Genomic DNA, 15500 nt, shown 5'->3' with positions numbered 1-15500 from the left:
AGTCGCGCTCGCGTCAATCAATTCGGTCGTGCCCCTCGTTTTCTGAACTCTTTCAACCACCGACACCAACATCACACACACTGCAATAATGTCGTCGCCAACGAGTCGACGCTCGACGCGGTCATCAGCGAACAACACCCCCAATGGTCGCAACCAACGGAACAGCGCTTCTCAGCGAGCCCCGCCATCCAGCGATCCTGCTGAAGCCGACGACGCGAACTCACAATTGCTGAGCGAAGCCAACGCCAGTGCAAACGGAACACCGCGTGGATCGCAGCGCTCACAACGAGCATCTGTGCGAGGCACACCGCGTGCATCGCAACAGACCGATAGCCAAAGCCAGCAGCCGCCAGCCAGCTCGCCGTTATTCTTCCAGTCCAGCCCTGCGGGAAGTCAGAGCCAGAGCCAGAGCCAGAATTTGGGTGTGCCGGCTAATGGCAGTGTCCATGGGAGCTCGCCTCTACGCCAGAGAAATGACGTCCAGATGGGCAGCAGTGAGGGTGGAAGAACGCCGAGGGCTGCACCAGGTGTTGGAGGTGAGCCACAACGTTCGGGAGGAGATAACTCTGCCACTTTACTGATATCACTTTCTAGACTCCTCCCCGGTCCACTACGCCTCGAGCTCCGATGCTGCAGATCCCGCCGCCAACCGCGAACGCCATGAAGGCACAAGTTCGACCGGCCTGTTTGTCCGTTCCGGTCGATCAGGTGCACCAGCTGGAAGCGCTAGAGACAGGAGACACGATGTACACTCAGATCTGCTCGAGGGCAGCGGACGACGGAGACAGCTATTCGTCGACGAGAACGGCGTGCCAGTCGCTGGAGACATCTCCGATGCCAACACATTCTCCAACCTGAACCCCAACACTTCGGATGCAGCTGAACTGGGAGGACGCTCGACAAGATATATCTGGGGAACCGACGTTTCTATTAATGATTCATTCGCCGCGACCAAGGACTTTTTGTTCAACTTCCAGAAAAAGTACCGCATGATTGCTGATGGAGAGATCTTGGAGGGCGAGACACTTACTCCTGGCGACCCAGGTCTTGAGAAAGAGAACTTAAGAATGCTGGAGACCATGCTTGCTCTGAACTCGAAGTGCTTCTACTTGGACTGCAGAAATATGAGGGCATACCCAGGGACGAGGAAGCTGTGGCATCAGCTTCAATCGTTCCCAAGTGAGATCATCCCAGTGCTGGATTCGGCTGTCAAAGATGCACTTCTCGAGATTGTGGAGAAGAGAATCAGCGACAAACGCTCCACACAATCGCAACAGGCTCAGCCAAACCGCGCTCGCGACTCTAGCTCCATGCCTCCTATGCCCAGCTCGGATGTGGACAACATGGACCAGCAACCTGCCGCGGCCGCACCTGCACCTGAGACTGACGACACGGAATTGCTGGCCGAGATCAACCAAAACACTTACCGTGTTCGACCATTCGGTCTCGAGAAGAGCACCAATCTGCGCGAACTCAACCCTGGCGACATGGACCAGCTCGTGTCCGTCAAGGGCCTTGTCATTCGCACCACGCCAATCATTCCAGACATGAAGGATGCCTTTTTCCGATGCTCCGTCTGCCATCATACCGTCAAGGTCGATATTGACCGCGGCAAGATCGCCGAGCCAACTCGCTGTCCGCGTGAGGTGTGCAGTGCCAGCAATAGCATGCAGATTGTGCACAACCGATCCGGCTTCACCGACAAACAGATCATCAAGCTGCAAGAGACACCAGACTCCGTGCCAGATGGTCAGACGCCACACTCCGTCAGCATTTGCGCATACGACGAGCTTGTCGATACTTGCAAAGCTGGTGATCGTGTTGAGATCACTGGTATTTTCAAGTGCACTCAAGTTCGTGTCAATCCACGCCAGCGATCCGTCAAGAACATCTTCAAGACATACGTCGACTGCGTTCACGTGCAGAAGGTGGATGCAAAGCGTATGGGTATCGATCCGACTACCATTGAAGAAGAGCTTGCTCAGCAGGCCGCTGGTGATCTCCAGGAGACTCGTAAGGTCAGCGAGGAGGAAGAGGCCAAGATCAGAGAGATCGCCGCCCGTCCGGACGTCTACGATCTGCTTTCAAGGTCGATGGCTCCGTCGATCTACGAAATGGAGGATGTTAAGAAGGGCATTCTTCTTCAGCTCTTCGGCGGCACCAACAAGAGCTTCGAGAAGGGTGGTTCACCAAAGTACCGTGGAGACATTAATGTCCTGCTATGTGGTGATCCCTCTACTTCGAAGTCCAAGATGCTGGAGTACATTCACAAGATCGCACCTCGGGGAGTGTACACTTCCGGCAAGGGATCTTCTGCTGTCGGTCTCACCGCGTATGTCACTCGCGATCCAGAGACACGCAGCTTGGTCCTCGAGTCTGGTGCTCTGGTGTTGAGTGACGGCGGTGTGTGCTGCATCGACGAGTTCGACAAGATGTCGGACTCTACGCGCTCCGTTCTGCACGAAGTCATGGAGCAACAGACTGTCTCCATTGCCAAAGCTGGCATCATCACGACTCTTAACGCTCGCACGTCGATCCTCGCCTCCGCCAACCCCATTGGAAGCAAGTACAACCCGAATTTGCCAGTCCCTCAGAATATCGATCTCCCACCTACCCTTCTCTCCAGATTCGATTTGGTCTACCTTGTTCTCGACCGCATCGACGAGTCCGCCGATCGCAAGCTTGCGAGACATTTGGTGGGCATGTACCTAGAAGACACGCCAGAGAATGCAAGCACTGCGGAAATACTCGTGAGTATTTCTTGCACCGACCAATCTTCGTTTATACTAACTTCCCCTCCCAGCCCATCGAATTCCTGACCTCCTACATCTCATATGCCCGCGCCAACATCCACCCCACCATCACCCAGCCCGCTGCCGATGCCCTCGTAAAAGCCTACGTCGCCATGCGCAAACTCGGCGAGGACATCCGCTCCTCGGAACGCCGCATCACTGCCACAACCCGTCAACTCGAAAGCATGATCCGTCTCTCCGAAGCCCACGCGAAAATGCGTCTGTCCCTCACGGTCGAGGAGTCGGATGTCAACGAAGCTGTTCGACTCATCCAGTCCGCGCTGCAGCAGGCTGCTACTGATGCAAGAACTGGTCTGATCGACATGGGTCTGCTGACGGAGGGATCGAGCGCGAGTGAGAGGAAGAGGAAGGCGGACTTGCAGATTGGTGTGTTGGGTGTGTTGGACGAGATGTTGAGAAGCGGTAATGGGAGTGTGAGGTATGGTGATGTGGTGAGGCAGTTGAGTGAGCAGAGTTCTGTGCCTGTTGAGGGGCAGGAGTTTGCGGAGGCGATTCGCGCGTTGGAGCAAGAGGGCAAGGTGCAGGTTGTGGGTGAGGGACCGAGGAGGAGTATTCGAAGGTTGACGGGCGTTGCCTGAGGGTTATGAATGATGATCCGGCGTTGATGGGCGGCGTTATTGGACGCGCTGCTGGGTTTGTCTGTATGAACCAGAACTGAACAGTGTGCTACCATGGGAGAAAATCAGCACTTCAAAGACCAGTTGATGCTCAATCATTCATTTATGCTTGCTATGCTCGTGATCTGACCGAACGACATCAGCCTCGCGCGGTGTTGGGTTATGTCTCCCACGTCCATGTACGCTCCTCCGTCCGCTCACGAAGAACCCTCACCCCTTCGTCAGCCATCATCTTCTAATGTGCTCACGCTTCCATCGCCAGAAGCGACAACGCCCATGACAACGCCGAGCTGTCTCTCCGCCATACTGCCTTGGTATCTTTTCTCATCCGCCTCGCCTCCACCCTCCCACCTCGCTCTTCTTGATCCATGTTCTTCTTTGCTCAAGCCACTCCACCTCTCAACGCAAGCACCAGATGCAACGTCGCGCCGCCTTCGAGTTGGTACTCCGCAGCTGTCTTCTCGTCGTTCCTGTATCAAAAGCGTCAGCTACGTCCTCACTGTCCCGCACTCACTGCAGTTGGATGTGCTTGATGGTGTGTGATCTTACATCTGCTTCCCACCATAAATCAACCGCTGCTGAACCGGTGGAATCCCTTCCTTCTCCTCGACGCGCTCCTTGATCTTTTGCACTTTGTAGTCGGGCTCGATGTCCAGCTCGATTTCTTTGCCGGTGAGGGTGCGGACTCTGATTCGTCGTGTGTTAGCTTGATAATGGGCTGAGGGATGAGGATGGGAAGGCGGACTTGATCTGCATGGTTGCGGTGTTGTCGATGGAGACTTCCGTGTGGTTGGTGTATTGCTGATGGGGTGAGGTGCTTCGTGGATGTGATGATGTTTGGTGGGGTCGGTAGGCGGGATCTTGAGGCAGCTGTGTCCGCGCTAGCAAATGCGCCTGTTGCTTGCGTTTGCTCGATTTCATTCACTTCCTTTGGTGTCACATGTGATTGCTGTCGAACTACCATCTCTCTTTGCTGGAAACTTCTCGAGCTTGTTCACACTGGACCAGAATGCGACCACCGTTGATGCATGGAATCGGTGGAAGGTAGCCTATGACTCAAGGCTACCTTCAATACCACGAGCGTGCGGATGGGCTCAGCATGCCAGACTTCGAATGGAACGAATTCGGATGGCTTCTCATTGAAAAATATCAGAGAAGCTTTCACACTGATGAAGATTTGTAGCTCGTTCTTGAGATTGGGCGTGATCAAACAATACGTGGCTGAGGACTGACAATTTTCGCACGCTGACGGGAATCGCGGTGGGCACAAGACTGAATACCAGGAGCATTTGACGTCTGGACAGTAGCATGCGATCGCGAGCTTGATTTGTTGATAACTCGACCTGCTCCTCAGAATGGTGTTTGACATCCCATTGCCCGTTCCTGCACTCCAATTTCCCTCCTCGACCATCTCGCCTCAAGCATTCAGACAAGAGCAGCATCCTCTCTACTCCGCCTGGACCCCACAGTGGCACTGCCCGTCGGATTTGCTGTGCAGATTTCTGCGTCAGCAAACAGTTGATTGATCAATCCGAAGCGGGCATAGAATACTCACCAAACGCCAGTCAGCCATTTGTTATCCTGGCAATGATCGAGACATGCGTTCTTGACGGCATAACGATCGCAATATTTCGACTATCATATGGGAGCGCGAGTTAGCAATGGGCGGCGCAAGGACTCGTTGAAGGGAACGATCATACGGCGATGACTCCCGAAGCCATCACGCCGATGACAGCGGCGATGAGAGTAGTGAGCTTCATTGTGTTTAGTCTTGAGCTGTGAGGTAGCGTCGATTGGCTTGAAGAGCAGGCGTGTCGTTCAAGTTCGGATTCGAGTTTGTTGATGCAAAAGAGAAGCCAGCTCGATGTTACGTGGCGATTGGGAGACTTGATAAATATAGCTTTTGACTCGGGCCCTTACGAGGTAAAAAGTCAACGATGACCCTGCACACGCCCTGGCTGTGCAAGCTCCGTCAGTTCCTCGAGCTTACATTGGCACGGAGCTGTCGGCATCACCCTTGAGGGACGAGCGGGACTTCTGGCTCTGAGGGCAGGACTTGTGTATTCAACGCCTTCGGGGAATGAAGATAATGCACGGGCACGGTCTCCCTGCCCAACTTCATCCAGCACAGCCGGCGACAAGGCCTCGGCTGGTACGGACCCGTTAAGCCAGCAGAGAAGAAGTGCAGCACCTCTTGCCGCTGTGCGAGGCAGTGTATCGAAGCAACCATTGTATGATGCGGCAAATCCTTGCAACGAGGCAGCCTGGCTCGGAATGGGCGTGCTTTAGATCATTTGATTCGGGTATCATTCTTTGTCTGGCTATTCGGATTGTACAAGACAATTGTCAGATGACGCCAGATGGTCCCTCGACTTCCTTCACACAAGTGACGAGCTTTGGACGGGTCATCCTCGGCGCTGGGAATACTCTTCGTGATGAGAATCCTTGGTCTGCGCCAGTTGGACTGTTGGAATCGTAAGTGGGAGTCGGAGCATATATTTCCTCAACCTCCTTTGCGTGGTCCCACGGCCGCGCTTCGCTCGCGTGCCTCCTTCTCCTGCAACTTTTTGCGTTCGCCTTCGAGGATCTTGCGCACGCGAATCAAAGTCTCTTGCTTGTCCTTGCTAGCCTTGCAATCCTCGGGGCGGTATGGAGGCACAACGATCACATGTTCGAGCACGATGATCTCCTGGTTGTGCCAGCGGACTGGAACGTTGCTGCGAAGTCATTGTCAGCGATCGATCTTGTGCCGAGAGTCGAGTGCTTGACAGTCTTACATTCGCCTAAAGGAGTCGAAGATGGCTTGCGCCTCCTTACTGACTCCTTTACCCCTAGACTCCTCTTCCTCACGCAGCTGGTTGACGCGAGTTTCCTCGCGCTTCTGCAGCTGTCTGATATCCACTGCTCCAATGACGGGCTGTGCAACGCCCTCCGCGCCTGCCAGGGAGATCACTTGAGAGCTCTGAATGCGAGAAAACGGGATGATGTGGTAATCGCCAGGCTGGGCGGCAGCATTGGACGCAGGGTTCGGTGGAGGAGCGCGCGTATTGATGGCGATCACATGCAACACTGGACAAGCGTTGAACAGAGTTCCCTCGTATGTCTGCGAGTGCGGTGCGGCGGTGGTGATTTTGATTCTATGAAGGATAGCGTCGTTAGAAATCGTGCGCTTTCACTGCCATCGCGTTTGCGTTGCCTTGGACGTAAGTCAAGTACACTCACCGGCATCCAATTGCCTTGCTCAGCACCTCCAGCGAGTCCAGCGACGAGGTAGCTGGGCTGCTGCCGCCTCCAATCTTTGGTGTCGCAATCTTGCCGGCAATGCTATTGCGCTTGGCCGCAGTGTCGGCCATTGTTCGAGAATTGCTTCAAACCAATCCAAGTACGTCGTTTGCACACACAGCCTCCTCCTGCTCTTTTGTGTAGCACAGCTCCAAGCACCGTTGTCTCAGAGCCAGCTTTCAACACATGCATGCGCCGGCGGCAATAGCTCCCCCGTGCAATTCGGTTCAATCGCTCAGACAGAGATGCAGGAGAAGGACGAGACAGCAAAGTCCGCCTGGGGATTGATGAAGCTCCGTGCGAAAGAGCGTGTGTCGGGCAAAGAGGACGCCGTGACCGGTCGCGGGTGGAATTCCAGGTTGGGATTCGCGAATGATGGAGAAGGGAGAGCTCCAGGTTCAGGGCATCGATTGAAGCGCTAGCGCCGATTACCTAATCGCGATGTATATGCCACCGGCAACGATTCTTCTTAAAGGATACCTTAAGCAGAGTGAATTCTTTTGGAGTCATTTTAGGCAGCCTTCGAAATTGTGTGACACAGCCACATTTCCACTTGCTCCAACAACGAAGCAAGCATTGGACGTAGGCGTCGGAATATTTGGAGAGTTGAGAGCCCGAAGCTTCATTGACTGGCTGTCGACCTTTTGATATATGGCCCTAGAATCTAAAGACGCCGCAATGCCTCCTCTTACAGAACCGATTGTCTTCTCGCCGACCAAGCACGCCCACCATGTTCCGGCCATATGCGACATCCACCGCGAATGTGTCAAAGTCGACCATACAGTAGCATCAATCATCGACGTGGACCACCCAACGAAGCTCAAAGACTTGTGGACCGGATTCAGCCGGGAGGTCGAGAAAGGCACGAGAGCTATCGTGATTCAATTCGCGCAGACTTCCGGGGGTATTGAGGAACTGGTCGGGGTGGTGACTCTCCTGATGCCGGCGTCGGAGACTGGGCCGCATAGATGCTGGGTGGAGAAGCTGTTGGTCAGTCCACGGTTCAGGAGGCAGGGTTTGGCAAGGCGATTGATGGGGAAACTGGAAATGATTGCGAGGGAAAAGGGAAGATGGTTGATGGTGAGTCGCGCTGAGACTCAGGAAGCTGCGTTGCGAGATTGATCGCCGTGCTGACACAACTTTACTCTGTAGCTGTTGGACACCGTGATTGGCAGCGGTGCTGAGCATTTCTACCCAAAGCTGGGCTACGTCGAGGCTGGAACGATCCCCAACTATGGTGTCAGTCCGGTCGGGGGCATGTTGGTTGATGAGATGTTTTTCTACAAGGACCTGAGAGCGGCACCTCGGTGATCTGGAATTGTTTGTACATGTCTTGCGACTCGGCCGTGGTCTGGTGACCGGTTTGCGTGGCTTTTTAGGATGAGAAGAGTGTTTCGTAGGGTGGGGCGGCCATGCCTCGTGCCGATCTCACTACTGCGTGGATGCCTTCGTCTTCTCAAATTCCACCCTGCCGTCTTGGCCGACATTTGCAAAACTCAAAGTCGTAGGTGACGGCTTTGACGCCGGCATTCCAGTGGATGCTCCTGCTTCAGCCGGCGAGGTGATTGCAAGTGCGCGAGGGGCCGAGCCGGCAGGACTGTCGGCGAACTCATTGACCTCCTCGGAAGTCATCACATCGCTGATAGCAGCTCCGCGGGACTGGACAAGGATTGTTGCCGGCCCGTGGAAATGCAGGAACAACTGTGAGATGTAAGCAGCGATCGAACATCATGTTCGAAACATCGGATACCCACTCGGTCTCCCCAAATAGTCCTCCGCGTCCATGTCCGAATTGTGAAGACGACATTCCTCATGACTGTCCACGCAGTGCTTTCCCGCATCGTTCTCCAGAATCTCGTGTCGGGAAGCCAGGTCAATGGGTTCGGTATTTGCATTCGGAAAGTCGATGACTTAAATCGATATGGCTGCGGAGCGTTCTGCATCATGCTGTACGCGATGACATTCGTTGGCCGAACGACATATTCCTCGCCTGTCTTGAGGGTGATTTGATGGATCAGGCCTTTACCCGACAGAGCAAGAAGCCCTCGTCCGGTCACTGCCGTGCTGCCCCAATGAGCGAGGCTCTTGAAGTCATGTCAGTCGTGGTCCGTACAGTCCTTGTCTCCTCCACATACCATCTTCATATTCCATCGAGGCTTCAGGCTCAATGTGTGTCCAGTCCACGCCAAAAGTGCATTGCGATGCGCCACCATCCAGTCTAATCGCCCGTCAAGATGTACTACCACGAGCGACGTGATTGAGGACTTTGTGGCTATGAGTGCGGTGTATGGTGTTGTGGAAGTTACGCGTTGGTAGAGGAACGGCACTCCTAGCAAGGCTCTTCGAAATGGTTCAAGAATCGACAGCGTAGAGACGGCCTGGTAAGGTCAGCCAGCGCAATTCCTCCGGGCTGCCCTGCTTCTCACATTTTCTGCTCGGCCACTGAACCCGACCAATGTTCCTTTCCGTGTGTAGAGTGCTTGCGAAGCTGAGATCGAGGCCGAGAGGAGGGAGAATGGGCTGCCGAGCACTTCGAATCGCGCATCTGACACAAGTTTTAGCGACCGTGTTGGATCTACGAGCTCTTCCTTCTTCCTCAGTACGCACCCGCCGTAGGACCTGAGGTCGCCGTCTTGGGTTCTAGACTTTGCTGCGGTTCTGAAGGTGTCGCGCTGATCTGGACGTATCGTCGCGATGTGAGGCCATTGAGTCTGCTGGTTGTCCGTGCCGAGCGACAGGACAAGCAAATATGTTCCAGCGCGCTCCGGCGCATTGCGAAGGATTGGTTCGGCCTGAGTAGTTGATGTCGGTAGTTCTAGAGGTGAGGTTGTTTTCGCGTCGAGCTTCTGCAGCTTCCAGAAGTGACGTGCATGGCTAAGGTAGCTCGATCACATCGATCTGAGGTCGGTCATCATCACTTCTGCTTAAAGCACGCGATCGCACCAAAACACCTTGCTGTCCATCGTTGTCCTCCTTTGCATGCCCCTTGCCAACAAACTGTTTATACCACTGACGATTCGGTTTGGCCCGGAATAGTGCGCAAAAGGCAAGAGCTTGGAGAAAAAGGACCTACGGCCCACAAGCTGCATGGCCTGAACAGTGCTACAGACATGTTAGCCAGCAGGGCTTGCCTGAGGGCAACTTTGAGTCCGGCAAAGGTTCAGCTACGGCCACAAAGACTGGGTGCACCGGTCTACCTACAAGCAGCATGGCATGCGAGACGAGTGTTTGCGAGTACGCCTCGGCATCGGAAAGACGATGCGAGGGCAAGGACCGCGGAAAAGGAGATACAGGCGAAGCAGCCAGCGGCGGAGAGCGTACAGCCGGAAGGTGTGCAGAAAGCGAAGCCTGCTGAGCCGACGGCGAAGAATGGATCGTTACTGTCAGAGCAAACAGTCTCAAACGCAGCTCAGAGGAAGATGGACTGGGCTATCATGAAGGACATGGTGCAGTATCTTTGGCCTAAGAACGACTTCAACACACGCTTCAGGGTCAGCTTGAGTCTAGGGCTGTTGATCGGTGCGAAGGTAGGCTCTCGATCCTCAATCTATCCTAGACCGCGGATCATTGATAGACATGTAGGTTCTCAATGTACAAGTACCTTTCTACTTCAAAGACATTGTCGACTCGATGAACATCGACTTTGCAGCTACGGGCGGCACAGCAATGACAGTAGCTGGCGCAGCTATATTTGCATGTATGAGTCTCGATTACCTCTGCTCCACCGTGGTGCTGACAATAGTGTAGATGGTGCCACGAGAATAGGAGCTACGCTCGCTCAAGAACTCCGGAATGCTCTATTCGCATCAGTCTCGCAGAAAGCTATTCGTCGGGTCGCCGGCAATGTCTTCAAGCACCTCCTCAAGCTCGATCTGAACTTCCACCTGTCTCGTCAGACGGGTGGACTGACGCGAGCCATCGATCGTGGTACGAAGGGAATAAGCTTCCTCTTGACATCGATGATCTTCCACATCATTCCGACCGCGCTTGAGATTGGACTGGTCTCCGGTGTCCTGACCTATCAATATGGGTGGAAGTTTGCCGCTCTAACAGTTGGAACCATGACGGCTTACTCCTGGTTCACGATCGCCACGACAGCCTGGCGCACAAAGTTCCGGAAGCAAGCCAACGCTGCTGATAACAAAGGTGCAACAGTTGCAGTGGACAGTCTGATCAACTACGAAGCCGTAAAGTACTTCAACAACGAAGCATACGAAGCGAAGCGATATGACGGTGCGCTGAAGAATTACGAGACTTCCAGCATCAAAGTTGCAACGTCGCTTGCTTACCTCAACATTGGTCAGAATCTCATCTTCTCGACTGCATTGACAGGAATGATGTACATGGCTGCGCAGGGCGTTGCGACAGGAAGCTTGACAGTCGGCGACCTCGTTATGGTCAATCAGCTCGTCTTCCAGCTCAGTGTGCCGCTGAACTTCCTTGGAAGCGTCTACCGCGAGCTGCGCCAGAGTTTGCTCGACATGGAGACCTTGTTCAATCTGCAGAAGGAAGATGTGGCCATCAAAGAGCGTAAGGATGCGAAGCAGCTGCTTCTCAACAAAGGCGGAGAGATCAAATTTGAGAACGTCACATTTGGCTACCGGACTGATCGTCCCATCGTCAAGAACTTGAACTTGACAATCCCAGCCGGCAAGAAGGTGGCCATTGTCGGGCCCAGCGGCTGTGGCAAGTCGACGATTCTCCGACTTCTCTTCCGCTTCTACGATGTTCAAGAAGGCCGCATCCTGGTTGATGGGCAAGACATTCGTGATGTCACATTGGAGAGCCTTCGCAAGGCGATTGGTGTGGTACCACAGGACACACCACTTTTCAACGACACCATCGAGCACAACATCCGCTACGGAAACATCAATGCCAGCTCTGAAGAAGTGACAGCAGCCGCCCAACGCGCCAGGATTCACGAAACCATACAGACCCTACCAGACGGCTACAAGACGATGGTCGGAGAGCGTGGAATGATGATCTCCGGAGGCGAGAAACAACGTCTTGCGATCAGCCGACTGATCCTCAAGGATCCACCACTGCTGTTCTTCGATGAAGCAACGAGTGCATTGGATACTTACACCGAACAGAGGTTGCTCGGTGAGATCAACTCGATTCTGAAAGACAAGCATAGAACTAGCGTCTTCATTGCGCATCGCTTGAGGACTATCTTGGATGCGGACATCATCATTGTGTTGAAGGATGGCAGTGTGGCCGAACAAGGAACACACGAGAAGCTAGTGGATAGTGGAGGCATCTATGGGGAGCTTTGGAGCGCACAAGAGATGGCGTTTGTGGAGGATCAAGATACGGTTGATGGCGAGAAGGAGAAGAAGCGGTAGAAACGATTCCTTGGCCACACAGTGAGATCTTCACTTCACTTGTCAGTGAAAATAACAATACAGAACAATCGACACAAGGGTCTGTCTCACTTTTCACTTTGGTCCATTGTAGAGTTTTTTGACACTGTCACTTGTGTTCCTTGTTATTGTGTTGAATCGGCCATTTCGACAATAGGTGAAAAGTGCATAAATGGACATATATCTCGCAAAGGATTCCTGTTCCATTTCTGTTTCTTTCCGATACCTTCCATACCAACATACGACTCGCCTTCCAACACTTCATCAGACACAAACACACATATCAATCTGCAGGCCAGACTCGTTCTTCTTCTCTCTTCCGCAGTACCACCACTCTGCCGCTCGAGACAACCACTACCCTTCAAGAAGCGCTCCTCTCCTCGAAGCATGGCGCCCAAAATCCACCAAAATCACTATGAGATTCTCTCCCTCCCTGAGACCTGCACGGCCGAAGAAGTGAACCGGCGGTACAAAGTCCTCTCGATGAGGCACCACCCAGACAAAGGGGGCGACGCCAATGTCATGGCGACAGTAAGCCTTCCCGTTTGGGACAGCGTTTTGCAGAATGACGCTGAATTTTCACCTCCCAGATCAACCACGCGAGAGATGTCCTCACGGACCTCACTGCGCGTGAGGAGTTTCACGACGCAACCTGCCGCCCACCACTGCGAGGCTTTCGACCACCTCCCCGCTCCTCCTTCGGCGACTCTCCGTTCGAACGAACGACCTTCGGCCCAGCACCACAGTCCGCACCACCAATCCCGAAGCGTGGGGCATATGCGCCCAAACCTCACGCGGACATCGAACGTGCGGAGCGACATCAGCGTGAGCCGACACCACCGCCGGAGGACCGGCCTCTCAAGAGAGCTGGAGCACGGAGAGCTCGCCCTGCGCCGCCGCCTAGTATGAGGGCTGAGGCGGGCGGGGCGGAGCCATGCGCACAGCCTGTCGTGGAGAAGGAGAGAGACGATTGGTGGGAGGACTTGGTGAAAGACTGGGATTTTGACCGCCAGTTGACGGAAGAGGAGAAGGCTCTCGCGGACCCGGAGATTCAGGAGATGTGGTCGAAATGGTTTTGAGTAGTTGGTTTCGGGAGGTTTACTTACGTTGAATGGATTCAAATGCGCTGTTTGTTGAGCTCACACTCCATCGTCTTTGTTCTCTTCGTCTGTACGTCCGCCTTCGATCTCACGCCAAGCATCCTTGAAGTCTTCGCCTCGCCATGCCCATGCCACGCAGTAGTGGCTCGCTAGTAGCTTCCACTCTTCCACTTCATCCAACCACTCCAGCTTATCAATCCTCTCGCGCTCAGATTTGCTGACCCATTCATCACTACTCCACAGCTGATGCACATCCCTCGCACCCTGGCCATCATCAAATCCAGCCAATCGCAAGCGTTGTCTTTGCGCCTCTAACGAGCAGTACCGTTTCAGCGTTCGTAGCTCAATGCCTCGCGAGCTCAAATTGGACACCATAGTCTTGCCAAAAGGGTCGAACGGCCGGATGGGTTCGTAGAGAACGATTGCACGACTACCATGGAGATTCATGGTGAAGTATTGCAGAACGCTCGTGGCTAGATCCGGCGGGAGGTAGCACAGACAGCATTCGCTGAGAATGAGCGTCGCGGTTTGTGCCTCTAGATCTGGGATGATGGGTGGAGACTTCTCGGTCAAGTTGCGAAGATCCAGCGCATGGAGGTGGTATGAGGAACTGTTGTCTCTTGCAACGGTCATCGAGAGGATGTCCGCAGAGCCGCGGATCGAGGTGCGCTTGGGAATGACGTTCGATTCGAAGTCGACTTCATGATAAACGACATTGTACTTTCCGGCACAGAGTCGAAAGAATCGTGTATCGGAGCCGGCACCTAGCGAGATGATCTGTTTGCGCTGTGCAGGGTTTGAGTCGAGGAAGCGTTGGACGAGCCTGTCGATTGCTTGAGTCCGGACATAGGTGCCACGATTGATGATGGGATATCGTTTGGGTATCTCCTGACCTTGCGGGAAGAATGTTCTTGCATACCGATCTTCCAGATAGCCAAGAGAAACGGCGCTCATTCGACTGCTCGTTGCATCGTTGTCGGTCTGCTGAATGATTTTGTCGCGTGCTTTTTCGACATCTTCGTCAGTCGGATCGTTTCCAGGTCCAGAGCGACCTCGTAATCGTGAGCCTCGCCGACCTGTGCGCAAGGTGTTGAGATTTGGTATTGATGCCATGTGATGTGGTTGTAGCGGAAACTTTGACCAAGTGAAGTCGATCGGCCGACGTCATGCTTTGAGCTTCCTGGATCTTCACATGCGGAACGGCAGGCGGGCGCCGGCAGGCAACCATTATCTTTAGAAGAACTACCTCGACTTTAATCTCCATGCCATCTTCATTGCACGCCTCAATCAAATCTCCATGACAGTCGCATAGCCCAGGACAACTTTCTCCGCCACCCTCGACTTCATCCGCCATGGCACGAGACCTTGCGACACGAACGGCGCCGATTCAGCGATTCGTCCGCTCGAACGTGACGACGGCATGGTTATATCCGATCAAAGGAATATGGTACTTTGCGACGCACCGCTATCTACATCCTCTCTTGCGAAGCCGACTGGTACCATTGACCTTGCTTTCGACTTGCATCTTGATCATCCTCTTCCTCACGGCGTATCTACCGATCGTGGCCTTTCTCGCTCTCTTCCATTACAAAGGCTCAGCATGGGTCAACGCGACCTTTTTCCTCCTCGCGGTCGGCGCGCTCATAATACAATTGCTCTTTGAAGCCCTGTTTGTGGACGATACACAGGTCGACATTTTCGATGCGGTCTTGGTGGGCGAGGGCTACGAACACTTGGTGAAGAGCAGACGTGAGGTGTCGGACAACATCGAAGAGAGCGATCCATACAAACGATTGGGGCCACGAGACTCGGGCGCCAAATTCGCACCCTTCTCCTTTCGCCAGATCGTGGAGCTGATCATACTCCTACCTCTCAACTTCGTTCCGTTCGCCGGCGTGCCTCTCTTTCTTCTACTCACAGGGTACCGGGCTGGACCACTTATGAACTGGCGGTACTTCCAACTTCGGCAATTTACGAAGAAACAGAGGAAGGCTTTCACGACCACGAAAAGAAAGAGATTTGAATACATGTGGTTTGGGACAGTACACATGATTTTACAGCTTATTCCAGTTCTGGCGATGCTGCTGCTTCTCACTACCGCAGCTGGTAGTGCGTTGCTGAGTGTGCGCATGGAGCAGGAAAGACAGAGCCTCGAACATGCAGAAGAGCCCATCAGTGAAGACGATCATCCGCCAGCGTATGCAGACGAGCCATGAGGGCAGAACAACAGAATACAAGCTACATGAGTTATGCGATTTGTGCAACAGATCGTCCATCTAGACAATGCGGCTGAGACCTTCGAACGCACCCCGAGAATCCTTGTGC

The 15500-nt window shown here is 53.9% G+C and overlaps 9 protein-coding genes across 9 annotated transcripts; 5 read left to right on the top strand and 4 right to left on the bottom strand.

Moving 5' to 3' along the window:
- Positions 1–88: 88 nt before the first annotated feature.
- MYCGRDRAFT_43403 (uncharacterized protein) lies at positions 89–3391 on the top strand (the record flags this gene model as incomplete). Its single annotated transcript, XM_003851701.1, has 4 exons — positions 89–424; positions 485–536; positions 595–2750; positions 2804–3391. The coding sequence occupies 4 exons, from the start codon at positions 89–91 to the stop codon at positions 3389–3391; spliced, it is 3132 nt and encodes a 1043-aa protein (XP_003851749.1).
- A 421-nt stretch (positions 3392–3812) lies between these two features.
- On the bottom strand, positions 3813–4125 carry MYCGRDRAFT_43902 (NEDD8 family protein; the record flags this gene model as incomplete). The annotated part of the gene is made up of 2 exons (XM_003851540.1): positions 3813–3900; positions 3980–4125. Coding segments are annotated over 2 exons (234 nt in total), but the record flags the coding sequence as incomplete, so codon positions are not given.
- Positions 4126–5745: 1620 nt separating this feature from the next.
- Positions 5746–7065, bottom strand: MYCGRDRAFT_104951 (uncharacterized protein; the record flags this gene model as incomplete). The annotated part of the gene is made up of 3 exons (XM_003851539.1): positions 5746–6147; positions 6208–6567; positions 6653–7065. 3 exons carry the CDS (start codon positions 6781–6783, stop codon positions 5934–5936), a joined length of 705 nt encoding a protein of 234 aa, XP_003851587.1.
- A 325-nt stretch (positions 7066–7390) lies between these two features.
- Positions 7391–8115, top strand: MYCGRDRAFT_73408 (uncharacterized protein; the record flags this gene model as incomplete). Its single annotated transcript, XM_003851702.1, has 2 exons — positions 7391–7792; positions 7865–8115. 2 exons carry the CDS (start codon positions 7391–7393, stop codon positions 8021–8023), a joined length of 561 nt encoding a protein of 186 aa, XP_003851750.1.
- Positions 8116–8143: 28 nt separating this feature from the next.
- MYCGRDRAFT_73407 (uncharacterized protein) lies at positions 8144–9499 on the bottom strand (the record flags this gene model as incomplete). Its single annotated transcript, XM_003851538.1, has 5 exons — positions 8144–8413; positions 8467–8796; positions 8848–9090; positions 9139–9257; positions 9320–9499. The coding sequence occupies 5 exons, from the start codon at positions 9483–9485 to the stop codon at positions 8144–8146; spliced, it is 1128 nt and encodes a 375-aa protein (XP_003851586.1).
- Positions 9500–9822: 323 nt separating this feature from the next.
- On the top strand, positions 9823–12057 carry MYCGRDRAFT_43300 (ATP-binding cassette Fe/S cluster precursor transporter ATM1; the record flags this gene model as incomplete). Its single annotated transcript, XM_003851703.1, has 3 exons — positions 9823–10239; positions 10295–10409; positions 10460–12057. The coding sequence occupies 3 exons, from the start codon at positions 9823–9825 to the stop codon at positions 12055–12057; spliced, it is 2130 nt and encodes a 709-aa protein (XP_003851751.1).
- A 405-nt stretch (positions 12058–12462) lies between these two features.
- Positions 12463–13154, top strand: MYCGRDRAFT_94054 (uncharacterized protein; the record flags this gene model as incomplete). Its single annotated transcript, XM_003851704.1, has 2 exons — positions 12463–12606; positions 12666–13154. 2 exons carry the CDS (start codon positions 12463–12465, stop codon positions 13152–13154), a joined length of 633 nt encoding a protein of 210 aa, XP_003851752.1.
- A 60-nt stretch (positions 13155–13214) lies between these two features.
- MYCGRDRAFT_100580 (uncharacterized protein) lies at positions 13215–14288 on the bottom strand (the record flags this gene model as incomplete). The annotated part of the gene is made up of 1 exon (XM_003851537.1): positions 13215–14288. The coding sequence occupies one exon, from the start codon at positions 14286–14288 to the stop codon at positions 13215–13217; it is 1074 nt and encodes a 357-aa protein (XP_003851585.1).
- Positions 14289–14527: 239 nt separating this feature from the next.
- On the top strand, positions 14528–15391 carry MYCGRDRAFT_44375 (uncharacterized protein; the record flags this gene model as incomplete). Its single annotated transcript, XM_003851705.1, has 1 exon — positions 14528–15391. One exon carries the CDS (start codon positions 14528–14530, stop codon positions 15389–15391), a length of 864 nt encoding a protein of 287 aa, XP_003851753.1.
- Positions 15392–15500: the final 109 nt, after the last annotated feature.

Source organism: Zymoseptoria tritici, chromosome 6, assembly GCF_000219625.1.
Source record: "Zymoseptoria tritici IPO323 chromosome 6, whole genome shotgun sequence".
Lineage (NCBI taxonomy): Eukaryota > Fungi > Ascomycota > Dothideomycetes > Mycosphaerellales > Mycosphaerellaceae > Zymoseptoria > Zymoseptoria tritici.
This window is presented reverse-complemented; position numbering and strand designations above follow the sequence as displayed.